The 18,687-nt window shown below is 43.4% G+C and overlaps 1 protein-coding gene and 1 non-coding gene across 2 annotated transcripts; both read right to left on the reverse strand.

The window, feature by feature from the left end:
* Positions 1 to 346: 346 nt before the first annotated feature.
* On the reverse strand, positions 347 to 13,079 carry LOC106580506 (prominin-2). Its single transcript, XM_045703268.2, has 24 exons — positions 12,970 to 13,079; positions 12,402 to 12,652; positions 12,014 to 12,060; positions 11,267 to 11,478; positions 10,998 to 11,118; positions 10,789 to 10,852; positions 10,578 to 10,667; positions 8,949 to 9,133; positions 8,654 to 8,722; positions 8,461 to 8,524; positions 7,075 to 7,225; positions 5,312 to 5,470; positions 4,890 to 5,013; positions 4,636 to 4,757; positions 4,371 to 4,455; positions 4,031 to 4,177; positions 3,753 to 3,824; positions 3,574 to 3,663; positions 3,351 to 3,404; positions 3,132 to 3,212; positions 2,802 to 2,870; positions 2,068 to 2,157; positions 1,781 to 1,887; positions 347 to 1,384 (listed from the first exon to the last, which is right to left on the reverse strand). Exons 2-24 carry the CDS (start codon positions 12,628 to 12,630, stop codon positions 1,225 to 1,227), a joined length of 2,592 nt encoding a protein of 863 aa, XP_045559224.2. The 5' UTR covers positions 12,631 to 12,652; positions 12,970 to 13,079; the 3' UTR covers positions 347 to 1,224.
* On the reverse strand, positions 778 to 848 carry trnag-ccc (transfer RNA glycine (anticodon CCC)). Its single transcript has one exon. It is a non-coding gene; the product is annotated as a tRNA-Gly (tRNA).
* Positions 13,080 to 18,687: the final 5,608 nt, after the last annotated feature.

Genomic DNA, 18,687 nt, shown 5'->3' on the forward strand with positions numbered 1-18,687 from the left:
AATAATAACAAGAACATTGAAATGATTGTGAATTTTTTTTATTCTTGTTGCCAAATACTTTATACACAAACAAAAATTCCAGAATTCTATACCAAAATTACAAATATTTTTGATTGAATTTAATAATCTATCCCTAGTGAATAACAAAAATAACAATAACAAAATAATAAAATCTTCCTGAATCATCATAATGATTTTTTTCCCGAGTGAATACAATTGCACTATAATTGTTTTTTTATTATTATTATTTCTATATATATATATATATTTTTTTTTTTGTATGTATTTAATATGTTCTTGTTTATACCTGTGTTGTGTTTTGTTAGACATGTTTGATGTAGCGATGTAAGTTGTTGATTATTTTGTATTATGAATAAAATCTATTTTTAAAATGGTGTTGAACAAAAAATAACACACGTATGGGAAACTCGCAATACTGATCACAACCAGCAACATTGTAGCTAACGTTAGTGACAGAGATAAGGGTTGACAATGCAATAATTCTACAATAATAATTTCATCGGTGCTTATATTTGTCTTATTACACACATATATACAAGTGTGAATTGTAAATGTGTTTTTTTGCAAATCCAAACTCCCCTTGAGTGGGGCAGGGTGGGTTTAGAAGTTGGACTTTTGAAAATCTTTGGTTCGCTATCATGTGAGATGAAAGCATCCACATACATAGGTAATGGTGGATATATTACTCAATACATATTTTACTTTCTTCACAATACTTTTTGATTTGGAATTTGGCGAGAACCAAGAAAAAAAATATGCGCCGCCCGGGAATCGAACCCGGGTCGAAAGAATGGGAATCTTCCATGATACCATTACACCAGCGGCGCTGATGGTATAGGGGCTGCAAACAGTGATAATAGTAATAAGAGACAGGTAATGCTTTTAGTAATGCAATTATTTGTATTATACATGTATTCGTATTTAATTCATTATAAAAACTTAGTAGAAAAAACTAATAGGAACGAATAAGCCTATTTATCAGATTAAATAGGCCTTCGCTTTTGATTACATAGGCATGTGCTTCAGATGAATTATAGAGGCTAGCTAACCCAGTTGAAATAAGAACAGATACCACAACTAACGTTGTCAGGATGTCAGGAGTTGTTAGACAAATTATTACTATAATCGACAAGATTACATTCCATATGGGATAACTCCACCATTTTTATTTCAACATAGTATCACCTTTTTTTGCATTTAAATTCAAGTGTCATAGTCTTCACATTTTTGGCTTTTGATGTATTCAGAAACCATGCTCATCTTATGGACTTCTTCTAAGCTCATGTAGTTGTTGGATGCAGCTTTCTCTGTATGGCATTTCATATTCTCTGTCTTCTTCTCAGGCAAGATGAATGTATCCTTACTGCAGATATAAACAGCAATATATGATTAAAACGACAGTGCTATGTTGAACTACATTTATAGAGCAAGGGCGTTTTATATTTTAGTAGCCGGGCTGACGAGTGACCCACGTGACAACACCGCGCGCTAAAGCTGGCGTCAACCATACTAGTATTATAGCACAACGTATGAGCAAATATGGTTAGAGATTTGTCTCATGATGCAATTCAGTGGTAGCCAATAAAGACAGTAGATAATTGCTAGGCGCCCATGCCGTGCAGTCAGGTTAACATGGACACTACTCATACATAGAGTTGAAAGGAGTACCACAAAACTAGAATGAGTTCTATTCTAGTTCTATTCATTCTAGTTAAATGAGGAGGACATTGTATCAGTGTTCTGAGCAAGGTTCTCTCACCTAATGAAGGTGGGCTCTGGCTTCAATCGCCTGGCTGTATAGATGCTGAAGATCACTCCAGGGACCAGGAATGCACAACACCATCCCAGACACAGCCAGAATGCATTCTTCATGCAGAGAGAAACAAAAACATAGAGATGAAGAGAGACAGACAGACAGAGATGAGTAACATGCTCAGATTGATTGGAAGAGAAAGACAGAAAAAGAAAGGAAGAGAGGCAGCGGGAGAGAGAGTGAGATCAGATGGCATGGTATGTTTGGGATATAGTAATAGAGAAAACGCTCACCAATGGATCAACCACATTGAGACAGACTGCTGTATACACATTGTCCAGTGACACAGCAAGCCAACGGCAATCCAGGACCTTATATAAGATCTGTACATGGGAAAATACACTATCAATTATCGAGTAGGTCTAGTCTATTGTTCTCTATAGAGACTAATGTGCATAGAAAAATGATGTAATATATGCTGATGTCCTGTATGTAGGCTACTGTACATATGTACATTGACAGTTATTGTATGGCGATGAAAGGAGCTATGATAACCAATCCATCAAAGCAATATGTTTCTTGTCATGTCACTTACTCAATGTACCCTCTTTAAAACCAAACACATGGGATGTCCTCACGTCTATTGACACCCTAGCAGCATGACATTATGAAACAATATTCCACTGTTTCAAGAATCATGGTATAGGAACAACTGTCCTTTTGACCGTACTATTGCAAACACTTTGGGGAGAGATTATTCTGTAGTGGTATCCAAATGTAATGCTCAGAGGCAGCAACAAGGTGCCTGCCTGTGAAATTGTTTCTGTATGACATTTGTTGTGCTAGTAATAACTGCACAGTCCTGGACATCAACACTATAACAATGATGTACATTTTTGAAAACATGACTATAATAAAACAGTGACATGAGCAATTACCTACCCAAAGTACCCATTCTGGTTTACACAGTGTTGCTAAGTGCTATTATTATCTCTATAATTCTATGGCATATTAGTACAGTACTTACCACATGATGGACCCAATCTAGGTACCGAAGCAGGGATTGTTCTCCGTTCTCCATGATACACTGAGACACCTGCAGCGAAAAACCTCACCTCAGTCTAGAACCATTATAACTATGACCCCTGAAAAGTTTTGGCAGTGTCATTCATCATAACTTCTAAGAGCAGCTCCACATTTAGCTCTGGTCCAGGGTGTTACATGTGGTAACGTGCCACACATAACGTTCTGGACCAGAGCTATTCTACTTTCAACTTTCCTGTATACAATTAATTATAATGTAGTCCTTGACCAAGTGCATAGAGAATAATGGAAAACAATTGAATTTTGGTCTTACATTTCCCACAATGTAAGGAACCTGGTTGTGGAGTGCCACTTCTGTCTGGGTCAAACTTTCCAGAGTTTTGTCTACATTAGCCTAGAGTGAGATGAATTAGTTGTTAAGGGATTGATCACCACACTCAAATAATCACATTAAAACACACACACAGACACAACTCAGTGGTTATTTTATCTCAAAGGGATCATCATCAGATAGTGACAGTACTCTCTCTACCTTGTAGACTGTGCTGATAGTCTTCAAGGCCCTCACAATTTGGCTCATCTTTGCCTGAGTAGTGAAAACATTCAAATTTGAGGCAATAAAATACTTTGCAATGTTAGGACTGAGCGAGTCTAAATAGTTCTGGAAAAAAATCTATGTGCTTATTTTGAGGTGGAACATTAACACTTATAAATGTTTGTGGTTGGGATGACAATAAGTGTCAAAATAAACTCACTGCATTTGTCTGCTGTTGCTTAACGATGGTGTTCAGATATCTGGTTGTTTCTGCCTCTTTTTTCAAATCTTCCTTAATTCCTGCATTTGCCTGATGTGAAGAAAACAATCAAGCATTGCAATTTACATGGTCCATTGTGTTCTGAGGTTTATTTGTTACCTAAACCAAGACATACTTACAGGAACTTCTGCCTTCTCATCCAGTTCATCGGCAAATACTCCAAGGTCTGTCTTCACAACTGGTGTGCTTAGCTACAGAGACAATAAATTGATAAATGGACAACATAAATATGGAGCTTTCTGCACACACACACACACACACACACACACACACACACACACACACACACACACACACACACACACACACACACACACACACACACACACACACACACACACACACACACACACACACACACACACACACACACACAATTTGCTGCTCCTGTGTATACCATCAGTAATAGCTCATGGTAGTTGATGCTGTCTATCCCACACTGTTTAAAGCTCAGCAGACCCTGTCTGCCATTGTCAGGTAGCAGTTTCAAGCCATCCAGGTTGACTGTCATATTCTGAGCAGTCTCATTTAATCCATCCAAGTACTACAACAAATGAGAGGAGAAACATCCAGGCACATATTAAATAACTGGCACAGACAGTATCATTATTATATGCCATTTGAAAATGTAAATATTCTGTAATCAAAGGTGCAGTAGTAACAGTACCTTAGACACACAGGGTGATTTTTGAACAGAAAACAAATGAAATATGACAAGATGACAAATTGGACAACACCTTGCTGGCATTGAGGAAGTCCTCCAGATCAAAGTGCTGCTCCATGTGCATGCTGTGGAACAATGACTGTCCACTCTTGCAGCCACTGAAATAAAGAGCACAGACAGAGGGATGTATGACCAAACCCAGAAACAGAGGGTACAAATGCTGTTATCCAGTTTAACGGTCTGAGACAATGTGATTGTGACTGAGCATCATTGTGGAATGCGAGGGGCAGTAGCACATGAAAGGACAGATGCTCATTGAGCAGCAATTGAGAGCTCACTGGTATATTGCTGAGGAGCTGGGCTGATTTTGGTGGGTCTCAGAGTTGGTCTCTTTACTGATGTTGGGGCTTTGACTGATGTTGTTTAGGCTGCTGAAAACATTCTTCTGCTGGTCTAAGAACTATGATAGAAATGACAATGGGGGAGAGAATCATTTTAACGAGTTGTGTATGTATTAATTGAAGTTAAATAACTATAAGGTTTTTTCTATGCACATATATTTCCCATTAGCTCCATAGGGGCCCTCACTGACCCCAAATAGCTGTCCATGGGTCCAGCTCCGGCAGCCCAGGGTGTGGGCATTCCCCCCGAAAAACAACACAATAAAGACCAAGAGGATGAAAAGCCCAGAGAACACGAAGCTCGCTACTACAGCTCTGTGGAATGATGACAGAAAACAACATAATTAAAGAAAAACAGTCAATAATGTTAGGAGAAAACAGGTCCATGTCAGAAGAGGACAGGACTGGATCTCATGGCCAGTATTCATAAAATGCCAAAGAGCAGGAGTGCTGATCTAGGATCAAATGAAGCCCACCCTGTCCATGTAATCATATTCATTGTGGTGTTAAAGCAAAAACTGATCCCAGATAAAATGTCCTAATCTGAGATGTTTTAAGAATACCTGTATCTTCTCACAGGTTACATATGCTAAATCAGGTATACTTCACTTACGCTCTATACAGGCCAATTGCTGTGTGTTCCAGTCGAGCATCTTGGTATGTGGAGTAAATCGTAGGGTAGAAGAACACAGGCAGTCCCAGAGAGAGAGCAGCCACCATCAGAACCACTATGACCAGCATCACCATGCAGAGTGTCAATGACACTGCCCACCTGGAGAGCGCGCCAGAGAGCACACTGGCATCAATCCACCTCAGTGTCTTTCAGCAAAAAGTATGTCAACATGTCATTATTTTATAAATGATGGAAAAATATGTGTGACCCTATAGGGGAAGACAAGGGGGACAGATGCATACAGAAGTCTGTGGGTAAACGCTATCAAATTTGTTTTGTATGTCTTGAGATACTGTAAGTGACTGAGATAATCAAAATACCGTATCAGTCACATGGAAAAGAGTTTACAATACACTAATATGTGCCTAAGCTACTGACTGCTAAGGGAACCATGCCTGTAATGTGGTAGACAGGTTCATTAGGCTTCTGTATCTGTATGGTATGACACCTTAGTATTAAAGGTCCAATGCAGCTGTTTTTTGTTCTCAATCTCAAATCATTTCTGGGTAACAATTAAGTACGTTATTGAAAATGTTTTTAATTAAAATGGTAAAAAATAAACAAAAATAGCTCCTTAGCAAAAAGCTATATATCTAGCAAGAATTTTGCTAGGACTGTCAGGGAGTGGTCTAAGTGAGGGCCCTAATTGGAGGAGCCGAATGGGAGGAGCCTAATAGAGATATGTAACCTGAAAACAAGCTGTTATTGGCAGAGAGGTTTGAAACTCTTTTTGTTATTTGTCTATTCACTTCCTACCGCCTGGTGATGTCGCCAAGCGGTCCAAATACCCACCCATGCAAAATAAGCTTACATTTCAGGCGGTCTTTTCAAACAGCTCTTACACTAAAACAACATTACCATAATTTCACAATTTCAAAGTATTATTCCAACCTCATAGTGTGGAAATATATATAAAACACAGGAAAAACGTATTTGACAGCTCTGGGCCTTTAACAACAGACTAATCTTGATTAATCGTGAACAAAAATCTTGCGTAATTGGTCAGATGCTCAATTAAATTGTGGGCCCATAGTACGAGGTTAGGAACCGTGGGCGATAGTACGAGGTTAGGAACCGTGGGCGATAGTACGAGGTTAGGAACCGTGGGCGATAGTACGAGGTTAGGAACCGTGGGCGATAGTACGAGGTTAGGAACCGTGGGCGATAGTACGAGGTTAGGAACCGTGGGCGATAGTACGAGGTTAGGAACCGTGGGCGATAGTACGAGGTTAGGAACCGTGGGCGATAGTACGAGGTTAGGAACCGTGGGCGATAGTACAGGGTTAGGAACCGGAACAAAGAGCTCCACCATTTCGGCTTTGAATGTTACAGGCAAGTCTATGGGCCAAATGTCCCTTAACTTTCAGATATTCGAAAGATGCTAACATCACATCGTGATTTGTCCGAATAACCAGCGATGAAAAACCCAAGCACTGGAACTAATGCTGCTGATCTCATGCATCCCGTTGTAACAGGACAAATCTATGGCACAATTTATGTTTACTTGGTCTGTCCACGAGAGATTAACAACTGACAGCATTGATATGATTTTATGACTCTGGTGATAAATGTTCCATGATAGTCATAGGCTGTATCACAAATGGCACCCTATCCCCTACATAGTGCACAACTTGTGGGCCCTGGTCAAAAGTAGTTTACTATATAGAGAATAGAGTACCATTTGGAACTCAGCAAAATGTTACCTGACAAAGTCGTAGTAATCTACTGGGTCTGCAAAGCGTCTCACAGTGGTTCTACAGTCAGACACAGCCTCAATGAGAGACTCCAGCGAGGGGAACCTATGGCTGGTGTTCAGCAACTCTTCTTGGGTTTCATTCAGCACTGACATGAGAGCTACGTCAACCAGACACAGAGGGCAGCGGGTTCAGAAATAGAGTAGTGACAAGGAGAGAAGGAAAGCGAGAGACAGAGAGAGACAGAGATAGAGAAAGAGAGACAGAGAGAGAGCGAGACAGAGAGAGAGAGAGAGAGAGAGAGAGAGAGAGAGAGAGAGAGAGAGATTCTTCACATAGCTCATTCTAATATACACTACATGACCAAAAGTATGTGGACACCTCCTCGTGAACATCTCATTCCAATATCATTGGCATTAATATGGAGTTGGTCCCCCCTTTGCTGCTATAACAGCCTCCACTCTTCTGGGAAGGCTTTCCACGAGATGTTGGAACATTGAGGCAGGGACTTGCTTCCATTCAGCCAAAAGAGCATTAGTGAGGTCGGGCACTGATGTTGGGCGATTAGGCCCGGCTCGAGGTCAGTGTTCCAATTCATCCCAAAGGAGGTCAGGGCTCTGTGCAGGCCAGTCCAGTTCTTAAAAACACCGATCTCGACAAACCATTTCTGTATGGACCTTGCTTTGTGCACGGGGACATGCTGAAACAGGAAAGGGTCTTCCCCAAACTTCTCCAGACTTCTTGGAAAGGTGGCATCCTATGACGGTGCCACGTTGAAAGTCACTGAGCTCTTTAGTAAGGCCATTCTACTGCCAATGTTTGTCTATGGAGATTGCATGGCGGTGTGCTAACAGCCACACCTGTCAGCCACGTGTGTGGCTGAAATAGCCGAATCCACTAATTTGAAGGGATGTCCACATACTTGTGTATATATAGTATATCTACTACTGTACATTGCATTTTTTTCCACTGTTTATTTATACACCGGATTCTCAACATAGCTCACTGTAATATATCTAATGACGTGCATATCATTCTTAGTATATATTTTTGGTATATATAGGCATAGATTGTATTAGATTACTGATACAGTGTTATTGGGGTTGTTACATGGATTCGTTCTGACATTTGTGATTTCTTGTTTCTGGTTTTCATTATTATTTGTGTATTTTTCAACATTTTTGCTGCACTGTCAGGAGCTAGTAACACAAGCATTTCACTGCACCTGCTATAACATCTGCTAAACTGTGTACGCAATCAATACACTTTGATTTGAGAGAGAGAGAGGTTTTGATAAATTGCACATTTATGCCTTGCAGCCATTTACTTGGTCATTAGACATAATTAAATATAGCGAATAATGATGAAAAACAAGAAGGCCGTCTTCAAATTCACCTGCTATTGTGGGAGCCACTTGCTCTGAGCACTTTTGTGGAATGGCATGGAAGGTTAGGTTCCCCTAGAAGACAACCGATAAAAACATTATTTCAGTTTGATTTTCTCCAGTCCAATGCAACAACATATCAAGAATAGTTTAGCAAACATTACCATTCTGGGGTGGTTAAATTAATCCTGTTTGTATTCCCACCTGTTCAATGAGGCCTGCGAGGCTGGATGCAGGTGGCATATCATTCAACTTGTCATCCACACTGGGGATCTACAATGACAAACACAGAATAGACACTGTAACATCATTCAGTACCAGACATATTATACAACATACACTGGGAAAATGTTCTTTTTTTATATCGGTCTCCATCATCTCCTTGGTTTTGACAGACAAGAAAACAACATTGGAGAAAGACACATTGGATGCCCTGTTCGAATGGGCCCTGTTCAAAAACTACTGCACTAAATATCGAAAAGGGTACACTTTTTCATACCAGGTAGTAGTTAGCAACAGTAGTCAGGTTGCTAGGGTTGGGGACGTCACAGGTGGGGCATTTAACCAGACTCTCCACTCGGCTCTGTAGTCCCTGGATGCCGTTCTGCAGGGTTGTGTGATTGGCCTGCAGGTCTGTCCTAGTTGTCTGATATAGCTGCAGGTTCTCAAAGGTTCCGATAGCATCTGTGTCCATACAAACAGACACACAGGCCCATGGGGAAGGAAATGAAAGTCACTGAGATTCAGTCAGATCCTGTACTTTAATAAAACATTAGAAACAATGTCTGATTAAGTACTGGGTGGCAGATACTGATTTTGACTGGTGGCCATAGCCTGTTTTTCGTAAAGTGTCTCAGAGCAGATCTAGGATCAGGTTCCCCCTCTTATTCATTATGATCTAATGATCTAAGGTCCTGTGTGGCTCAGTTGGTCGAGCATGGTGTTTGCAATACCAGGGTTGTGGGTTCGATTCCCACGGGGGACCAGTACGGAGAAAAAATGTATGTAATGTATGCATTCACTACTGTAAGTTGCTCTGGATAAGAGAGTCTGCTAAATTATGTAAATGTTAAAAAAATGATCGTAGATCAGCACACCTACTCAAAGGTGCTTTATGAATACAGACCCTGGTTTTTGTGTCTGTTGAGAAGACAGGACTTTGTTTTGTGTATGTAATCAGATATCTTCTCTGGATGAGAGACAATGAATACCTTTGTCTGACTGTGATCATGGTAGCTAAAGTATGCTAGAGTGCAAGCCAATGGCACTCCCTGGATTGTACTAACTCATCACTACAAAACATCTAACAGGTTTACATATAAACTGAATTTACCAATCAAATCTGTCACAATAGTTGACAAGGTGTATTGCCTTGTCTTAAGTCAGGCGTAAGACAATGCATTTCAGCAAAATATTTAGCATTTGAGTATGATATGAATGTGTGTGTGTGTATGTCCGTGTGCGTCTATGTATGTCCGTGGGCATGTGTGTATACTTTCTTACAGGAATAAATGGTGACAAGAACAAGACAAGCTGTCACACTAATGTCCTGATGGTAGAGTTATGATGATAATGATGACTGAGTGTTGTTCACCTCTACCTTCCTGCTATGGAAACACCTCCAAGCAAGAACTCCACCAGCAACTACCATCAGGAGCAGGAAAAGTACAGCTGACCTGCTCCCCTGGGCAGAATTTTGTCGCGCTCTAGGTATATGGTGAAGCTCTAGGCCCATCCAACTACCTCATCCCCATACTGTTATTTATTTGATTTATTTTGCTCCTTTGCACCCCAGTATCTCTACTTGTACACTCAACTTCTGCACATCTGTCACTCCAGTGTTTAATTGCTATATTGTAATTATTTCCCCACTATGGCCTATTTATTGCCTTACCTCCCTTATCCTACCTCATTTGCACACACTGTATATAGACTTTTTCTATTGTATTATTGACTGTACAGTATGTTTGTTTATTCCATGTGTAACTCTGTGTTGTTGTTTGTGTCTCACTGCTTTGCTTTGTCTTGGCCAGGTCGCAGTTGTAAATGAGAACTTGTTCTCAACTAGCCTACCTGGTTAAATAAAGGTGAAATAAACATTTTAAAACAATATTGTAGCGAAACACACCTTCGATGGAGGCAGATAAGACTGTGAGATCTTGGTCGACATCAGTGTTGAAAGAGGAGATGATTGTTGCACCAATGATGTCGTCAGCATCTGTAAAGTACAGATTGTCCACATACTTCAATTTTTTTGAAAGATAGGCAACATTTTATTTATAAAACAGATCAAGTAAGACCCCTACATCAACTAACTACACCTTATCAACTTTATTTACCATTTATTTCCTGTGAGATTTTTGCTTTGGGAATGGAATACTGATCCATAATGACCTTAATTTTCTGTACAGAAAAAAGTAAGCAAAGAGAGTGCATTAGGGCTACAACTGTATATTTCCAAAATGCTAATTCCCAGAATAAACCAACTATCAAAAATGAATTCCAGGAAGACAGAGTGGTATGATGTGTTATGGTTTGCTGGCCAGACCTGTGTAATTGAAGTTAGAGAGTCTTCAATGATCCTGCCGCTGGTCTCTACATGATACAGGCCTGGGTGCATGTTCTCACTGACTCGACTGTTCACGGTGAAAGCCAGGATCACCCCTGTCCTAAACACACATACATAGGAAGAAATCACACGTCACTCAATATCCACCTATACAGTCATACAGTGTAATTATATAACTTCATATGTGTGCATGTGTGTGCGTGTGTGTGCCTGTGTGTGTGCATACGTGCGTGTGTATACTTTCTTACAGGAGTAAAATGTTGACAAGAACAAGGCAAGCTGCCACACCGATGTCCTGATGGTAGAGGGATGCTAATGATGATGACTGAGTGTTGTTCACCTCTACCTTCCTGCTATGGAAATGCCCCCAGGCAAGAACTCCACCGGCAACTGGCATCACAAGCAGGTAAATTACAGCCAAGAGCAAGCACACTATGTATCCAGCCTCATACCGAACCAGCTGTTGAGAGGAAAGAGTGGAGTTTTGCGGAACAAAACCACCAAGATTACATGATAAGAAACAACCATTTCAAATAGCAAATACTTCATAAAGTTCAGAATGGTGTTATCCATTGCCGAAAATCTGATTGAGATAATAATCACTTAGAGTAAGAGGCAGTAGGTAGCCTAGCGGTTAAGCAGTTGGGTGTTCAAATCCCTGAGCTCTGTAGCTGAAACATCTGTCAATGTGCCCTTGAACAAGGCACCTAACCGTAAGTCTCTCTGGATAAGAGTGTCTGCTAAAAAAAACATGCATTACATAATGTTACCCCCACTGTAGGAGGAGGAAATCAGTTGCACAAACCAGTAATGTTACCAGTGTGGGACAGAGGTTCTGAAATTATCTGTCGAGCTGATATGATTGTAAAGGCATAGCAGACCATCTTGTCCATGAAGGTATAATATGCAACATATAAATCAGGAATATGTCTGAAACAGGAAGACATAAGAAAGGCCAGGGAACACCATAGAGACAGACCATAGGAAGCACATACCTGTGGAATATCTAGTTGTTCAGTCTTTAAAGCTGTAGAGATGATATCTGAAAATAGAAATCATACAGGTTTTGTTTTTGTACTAAGCCAAGGGAAAGTAGTAATTGTTTAGGACATCTAGCCATTGTTATATTGTTTCTGTGTCACAATACTTCTTTACTTCTGTCTTCTAAGTAGTATAATTTCAGGGTCAATAAAGGGAAGAAGCAGATGTTAACATCATATGGCTATTCAGTAGGTAGGACAGCTATTAGAATGCTTACAGTAAGTCACTCACAGTGCAACGAACTCGCAGTGTGTTCTAAGAATGTGGGCTTTCAAATGGTTGCCCCAATTCCCTGTGCAACAGACAGTGTAAAGTTAAGCCTCATCAATGTTGCTTGCTTACCTTCCGGGAAAGGATTTGGCTGTACTGACTCAAGAAAAAGCTTGGCAAAGTTATACAGGGGCTTCAAGCAACCACCATCGCTTTCCACCGGCCAAGTCTGAGTTTGGGTCAAGGAGAGGAAAGGTTGCGTGTCACTGCTGCTGCTGAGGCAGTGGTAAGTGCAGTCTGCAGCACCCAGTAGGGACATGAACACCCACAGCCAACCGCCATGAGAGAGCCTCGGCCCCATGGTTCATCAGGCACTTGATGTCCTGCAGAGAGTCACAGATTCACAAACATATGATGATCATAATAATGATGATGACAGTGACAATGTGTTGAATGATTATGATGATATTAGCAGCAGCAGTAGTAGAAGTAGAAGTAGTTTTTGTTTAAATCAGGATTATGTTTTTAATCAGTTAATGTAATTATTCTAAGCTTTAGTGTTTGTATAGTGGTGCAGCAGTACACAAATCCGATGATATACCAAGACCAAAAAATTGCAATCTTAATTTAGCCTAATAGAATTACCTAACCAAAAGTCACTTATTATCAGTCAATTGGCATAACTGAAAGCTAGTATTACCTTCAATTGAATGAAGAGCGAGGTTCCTCCATAAACATGGAAACAGTGCGTTCTCTAAGTTTCTCTGATTGTGTTCGATGATCTTGACATTAAAACAGCATACCTTCAGTAGGATGGGTTTGAGAACCAGTTATACAGGGTGTTCTTTGTTTATTACATGAACATGCAACATCTGAGTTGATTCATTGGTCCAATAAATCCATAGCCATTATAATGCAGTATATACAGTACACCCATAGCATGGAATACTACGTGGATTCGGAGGTGGGGAGCCCTATTTGATTGATTGAATTTATTATACTTTTCTTTTTTAAATACATACATAAGGGACGCTCCAGCCAGTGATGCCTCCACATACAATTTAAGAGAATCATCAAGGATAACACGATATAGCTTGAAAGCTTACTCTTCCTGGGGTCCAGCAAAATTAAGGCAGTTTATACAGTTTTAAAAACATTACAATACATTCACAGATTTCACATCACACTGTGTGCCCTCAGGCCCCTACTCCACCACTACCACATATCTATGGTACAAAATCCATGTGAATGTGTGTGTATGCATGTGTCCGTGCCTATGTTTGTGTTGCTTCACAGTCCCTGCTGTTCCATAAGGTGTATTTTTTATCTGTTTTTGTAACGATCGTCGTGCAGGAAGGAAGAAGTGGACCAAGGCGCAGCTGGGAGCGAACTCATGTTATTTATTACAGACTGAAATAACACGGTCAAAACAGAGAATAAACGTATCGCTACTGCTCCAACAAAAAGAGACAACAACCCACAAACATCGTGGGGGGGGGGAAAGGAACTTAAATATGATTCCCCAATCAGAGGCAACTAGTGACAGCTGTCTCTGATTGGGAATCGACAGAACCCAACATAGAAATACGCCCCAAAGCAAGGCTATACCAAAAACATAGAAAATAAACTATAGAAATGCCACACCCTGACCAAAATAGAAGAGTTCACCTGGTCAGGGCGTGACAGTACCCCCCCTCCAACGGTGCGTACTCCCGGCGCACCAACCTAAAGTCTATTAGGGGGGGGACCCGGGTGGGCGCCTCACCCTCGGTGGAGGCTCTGGCCCCGGGCGTGTTTCTCCCCCTGCCTCCACCCTAGCCCTACCCCTCTGGCCCGGACTGGACCACGGTGGAGCGGCATGCTCAGGCTCCGGAGCGGAGCCGCCGACCGGAACAGGACTGGTCACCGGTGGACCGGACACAGGCCGTGCCGGACTGTGGACACGCGCCGTGGGCCTGGTGCGGGGAACAGGGACGGGCCGGACAGGACCGGGGACACGCACCACCAACCTGGTGCGGGGAGCAGGGACGGGCCGGACTGGCCTGGGGACACGCACCACCAACCTGGTGCGGGGAGCAGGGACGGGCCGGACTGGCCTGGACTGGACACACGCACCACCGGCTTGGTGCGGGGAGCCGGGATGGGCCGGACAGGACTGTGGACACGCACCACTAACCTGGTGCGGGGAGCAGGGACGGGCCGGGCAGGACTGGGGACACGCACCACTAACCTGGTGCGGGGAGCAGGGACGGGCCGGACTGGACTGGGGACACGCACCACTAACCTGGTGCGGGGAGTAGGGACGGGCCGGACTGGAGGCACACACCACTGGCTTGGTGCGGGGAGCAGGGACGGGCCGGACTGGACTGGGGACGAGCACCACTAACCTGGTGCGGGGAGCAGGGATGGGCCGGACAGGACTGGGGACACGCACCACTGGCTTGGTGCGGGGAGCAGGGACGGGCCGGACAGGACTGGGGACACGCACCACTAACCTGGTGCGGGGAGCAGGGACGGGCCGGACTGGACTGGGGGCACACACCACTAACCTGGTGCGGGGAGCAGGGACGGGCCGGACTGGACTGGGGGCACACACCACTGGCTTGGTGCGGGGAGCAGGGACGGGCCGGACTGGACTGGGGCCGCACACCGGCGACACAGTGCGCATAAGCGGCGCCGGATATCCTGGACCGAGGAGGCGCACTGGAGGTCTGGAGTGCACAGCTGACATCACCCGTTCTGGCTCAACACCCACCTTAGCCTGGCAAGTGTGGAGCGTTGGCACAGAACGCACTGGGCTGTGTAGCCGTACCGGAGACACAGTGCGCGTCCTCGGCGCAGGATACATCGGACCGAGAAGGGGCACCGGAGGCCAGGAGCGCTGAGCCGGCACAACACGTCCTCGCTGAACACTCCCCCTAGCCCGGCAAATGTGGGGCGCTGGCACAGAGCGCACTGGGCTGTGCAGGCGCACTGGCGATACCGTGCGCACCTCTGCCACCCAAGGCTCTTCCTCCACGCTGTCCCTACGCAGGTCCTCCAGGACCTGCCACATCTCTGCCTCCTCCTTCGCCGTTATCCCCCACGAGAGCAGTGGTCTGGGCTCTTCCTCTGCCCTTCCGGACCACCCCATTAGCCCCCCCCAAAAAAATTATTGGGGGTGTCTTCCGGGCCTCCTCGACCGCCGCCTGTGACTCCTTCCACCGGCTGGCATCACCTCCTCGACCTGGGAATCCTTCCGCCAGGGTCCTTTCCCCGACATGATCTCCTCCCAGGTCCAGAACTCCTTTCCCTCGCGAGCCCATCTCTCGCGCTCCTTTTCCTCCCGCTGCTTGGTCCTGGTTTGGTGGGTTGTTCTGTAACGATCGTCGTGCAGGAAGGAAGAAGTGGACCAAGGCGCAGCTGGGAGCGAACTCATGTTATTTATTACAGACTGAAATAACACGGTCAAAACAGAGAATAAACGTATCGCTACTGCTCCAACAAAAAGAGACAACAACCCACAAACATCGTGGGGGGGGGGAAAGGAACTTAAATATGATTCCCCAATCAGAGGCAACTAGTGACAGCTGTCTCTGATTGGGAATCGACAGAACCCAACATAGAAATACGCCCCAAAGCAAGGCTATACCAAAAACATAGAAAATAAACTATAGAAATGCCACACCCTGACCAAAATAGAAGAGTTCACCTGGTCAGGGCGTGACAGTTTTTTAAATCTAATTTTACTGCTTGCATCAGTTACTTGATGTGGAATAGAGTTCCATGTTGATGCAAAGAGTCAATATTTGCAGTGTTGACCCTTCTTTTTCAAGACCTTTGCAATCCACCCTGGCATGCTGTCAATTAACTTCTGGGCCACATCCTGACTGATGACAGCCCATTCTTGCATAATCAATCCTTAGAGTTTGTCAGAATTTGTGGGTTTTTGTTTGTCCACCACCCTCTTGAGGATTGACCACAAATTCTCAATGGGATTAAGGTCTGGGGAGTGTCATGGCCATGGACCCAAAATATCAATGTTTTGTTCCCCGAGCCACTTAGTTATCACTTTTGCCTTATGGCAAGGTGCTCCATCATGCTGGAAAAGGCATTGTAAATCACCAAACTGTTCCTGGATGGTTGGGAGAAGTTGCTCTCGGAGGATGTGTTGGTACCATTCTTTATTCATGGCTGTGTTCTTAGGCAAAATTGTTAGTGAGCCCACTCCCTTGGCTGAGAAGCAACCCCACACATGAATGGTCTCAGGATGCTTTACTGTTGGCATGACACAGGACTGATGGTAGTGCTCACCTTGTCTTCTCCGGACAAGCTTTTTTCAGGATGCCCCAAAACAATCGGAAAGGGGATTCATCAGAGAAAAGGACTTTACCCCAGTCCTCAGCAGTCCAATCCCTGTACCTTTTGCAGAATATCAGTCTGTCCCTGATGTTTTTCCTGGAGAGAAGTGGCTTCTTTGCTGCCCTTCTTGACACCAGGCCATCCTCCAAAAGTCTTCGCCTCACTGAGCGTGCAGATGCACTCACACCTGCCTGCTGCCATTCCTGAGCAAGCTCTGTACTGGTGGTGCCCCGATCCCGCAGCTGAATCAACTTTAGGAGACGGTCCTGGCGCTTGCTGGACTTTATTGGGCGCCCTGAAGCCTTCTTCAGAACAATTGAACCGCTCTCCTTGAAGTTCTTGCTGATCCGATAAATGGTTGATTTAGGTGCAATCTTACTGGCAGCAATATCCTTGCCTGTGAAGCCCTTTTTGTGCAAAGCAATGATGACGGCACGTGTTTCCTTGCAGGTAACCATGATTGACAGAGGAAGAACAATGATTCCAAGCACCACCCTCCTTTTGAAGTTTCCAGTCTGTTATTCAAACTCAATCAGCATGACAGAGTGATCTCCAGCCTTGTCCTTGTCAACACTCACACCTGTGTTAATGAGAGAATCACTGACATGATGTCAGCTGGTCCTTTTGTGGGAGGGCTGAAATGCAGTGGAAATGTTGTTGGGGGATTCAGTTCATTTGCATGGCAAAGAGGGACTTTGCAATTAATTGCAATTCATCAGATCACGCTACTTAACATTCTGGAGTATATGCAAATTGCCATCATACAAACTGAGGCAGCTGACTTTGTGAAAATTAATATTTGTGTCATTCTCAAAACTTTTGGCCACGACTGTAGAACTTACAGTGAAATGCTTACTTACAGGCTCTAACCAAGTGCAAAAAAGGTATTAGGTTAACAATAGGTAAGTAAAGAAATAAAAACAACAGTAAAAAGACAATGAAAAATAACAGTAGCGAGGCTATATACAGTAGCGAGGCTATAACAGTAGCGAGGCCACATACAGGCACCGGTTAGTCGGGCTGATTGAGGTAGTATGTACATGTAGATATGGTTAAAGTGACTATGCATATATGATGAACAGAAAGTAGCAGTAGCGTAAAAGAGTGGTTAGCGGGTGGTGGGTGGCGGGTGGCGGGACGCAATGCAGATAGCCCGGTTAGCCAATGTGCGGGGGCACTGGTTGGTCGGGTAAATTGAGGTAGTATGTACATGAATGTATAGTTAAAGTGACTATGCATATATTATAAACAGAGAGTATCAGCAGTGTAAAAGAGGGGTTGGGGGGGGGGGGGCACACAATGCAAATAGTCCGGGTAGCCATTTGATTACCTGTTCAGGAGTCTTATGGCTTGGGGGTAAAAACTGTTGAGAAGCCTTTTTGTTCTAAACTTGGCACTCTGGTACCACTTGCCATGCGGTAGTAGAGATAACAGTCTATGACTGGGTTGGCTGGGGTCTTTGACAATTCTTCCCATCTTAGCTACTATTGTATCAATATGTTTTCACCATGACAATTTACAATCCGGGGTTACTCCAAGCAGTTTAGTCACCTCAACTTGTTCAATTTCCACATTATTTATTACAAGATTTAGTTGAGGTTTAGGGTTTAGTGAATGATTTGTCCTAAATACAATGCTTTTAGTTTTAGAAATATTTAGGACTAAGTTATTCCTTGCCAACCACTCTGAAACTAACTGCAGCTCTTTGTGAAGTGCTGCAGTTATTTCAGTCACTGTAGTAGCTGATGTGTATAGTGTTGACTCGTCCGCATACATAGACACACTGGCTTTACTTCCTGGAGTGATTGATGCACGTCGGATGAATCGTGTGGTGAATGAAGAAAAAGTAAAGAGTCTATCTGTTCTTCTGTTTTTTGATATGGAGTCTCTCCCTACTCAAGCGCAGTTGGGTTATATTAACTACAGAGTCAGAGCATTTATCCCAAGATAAATGTTTCAAGTGTTTTCAGAAGGGAGAAGCCGAGATGTCCAAGTTGTGGAAAAGATCACATGTGTTATAAAAGTGATTAAAATGTGACATGTTGCAATTGTGGTGGGAACCATGAAGCCAAGTCTT

Source organism: Salmo salar, chromosome 20, assembly GCF_965601325.2.
Source record: "Salmo salar chromosome 20, fSalSal1, whole genome shotgun sequence".
Classification (NCBI taxonomy): Eukaryota; Metazoa; Chordata; class Actinopteri; order Salmoniformes; family Salmonidae; genus Salmo; species Salmo salar.

Bases quoted from the DNA above. Each gene is read 5' to 3' on its own strand.
- LOC106580506 (XM_045703268.2), bottom strand. From the start codon at position 12,630: ATGGGGCCGAGGCTCTCTCATGGCGGTTGGCTGTGGGTGTTCATGTCC. The intron at 11,479-12,013 runs GTATGTGCTTCC...TCCTCTCAACAG, and splicing joins AACAACTAGATATTCCACAG to CTGGTTCGGTATGAGGCTGG. The intron at 7,226-8,460 runs GTGAATTTGAAG...TGGTTGACGTAG, and splicing joins AGTGGCTCCCACAATAGCAG to CTCTCATGTCAGTGCTGAAT.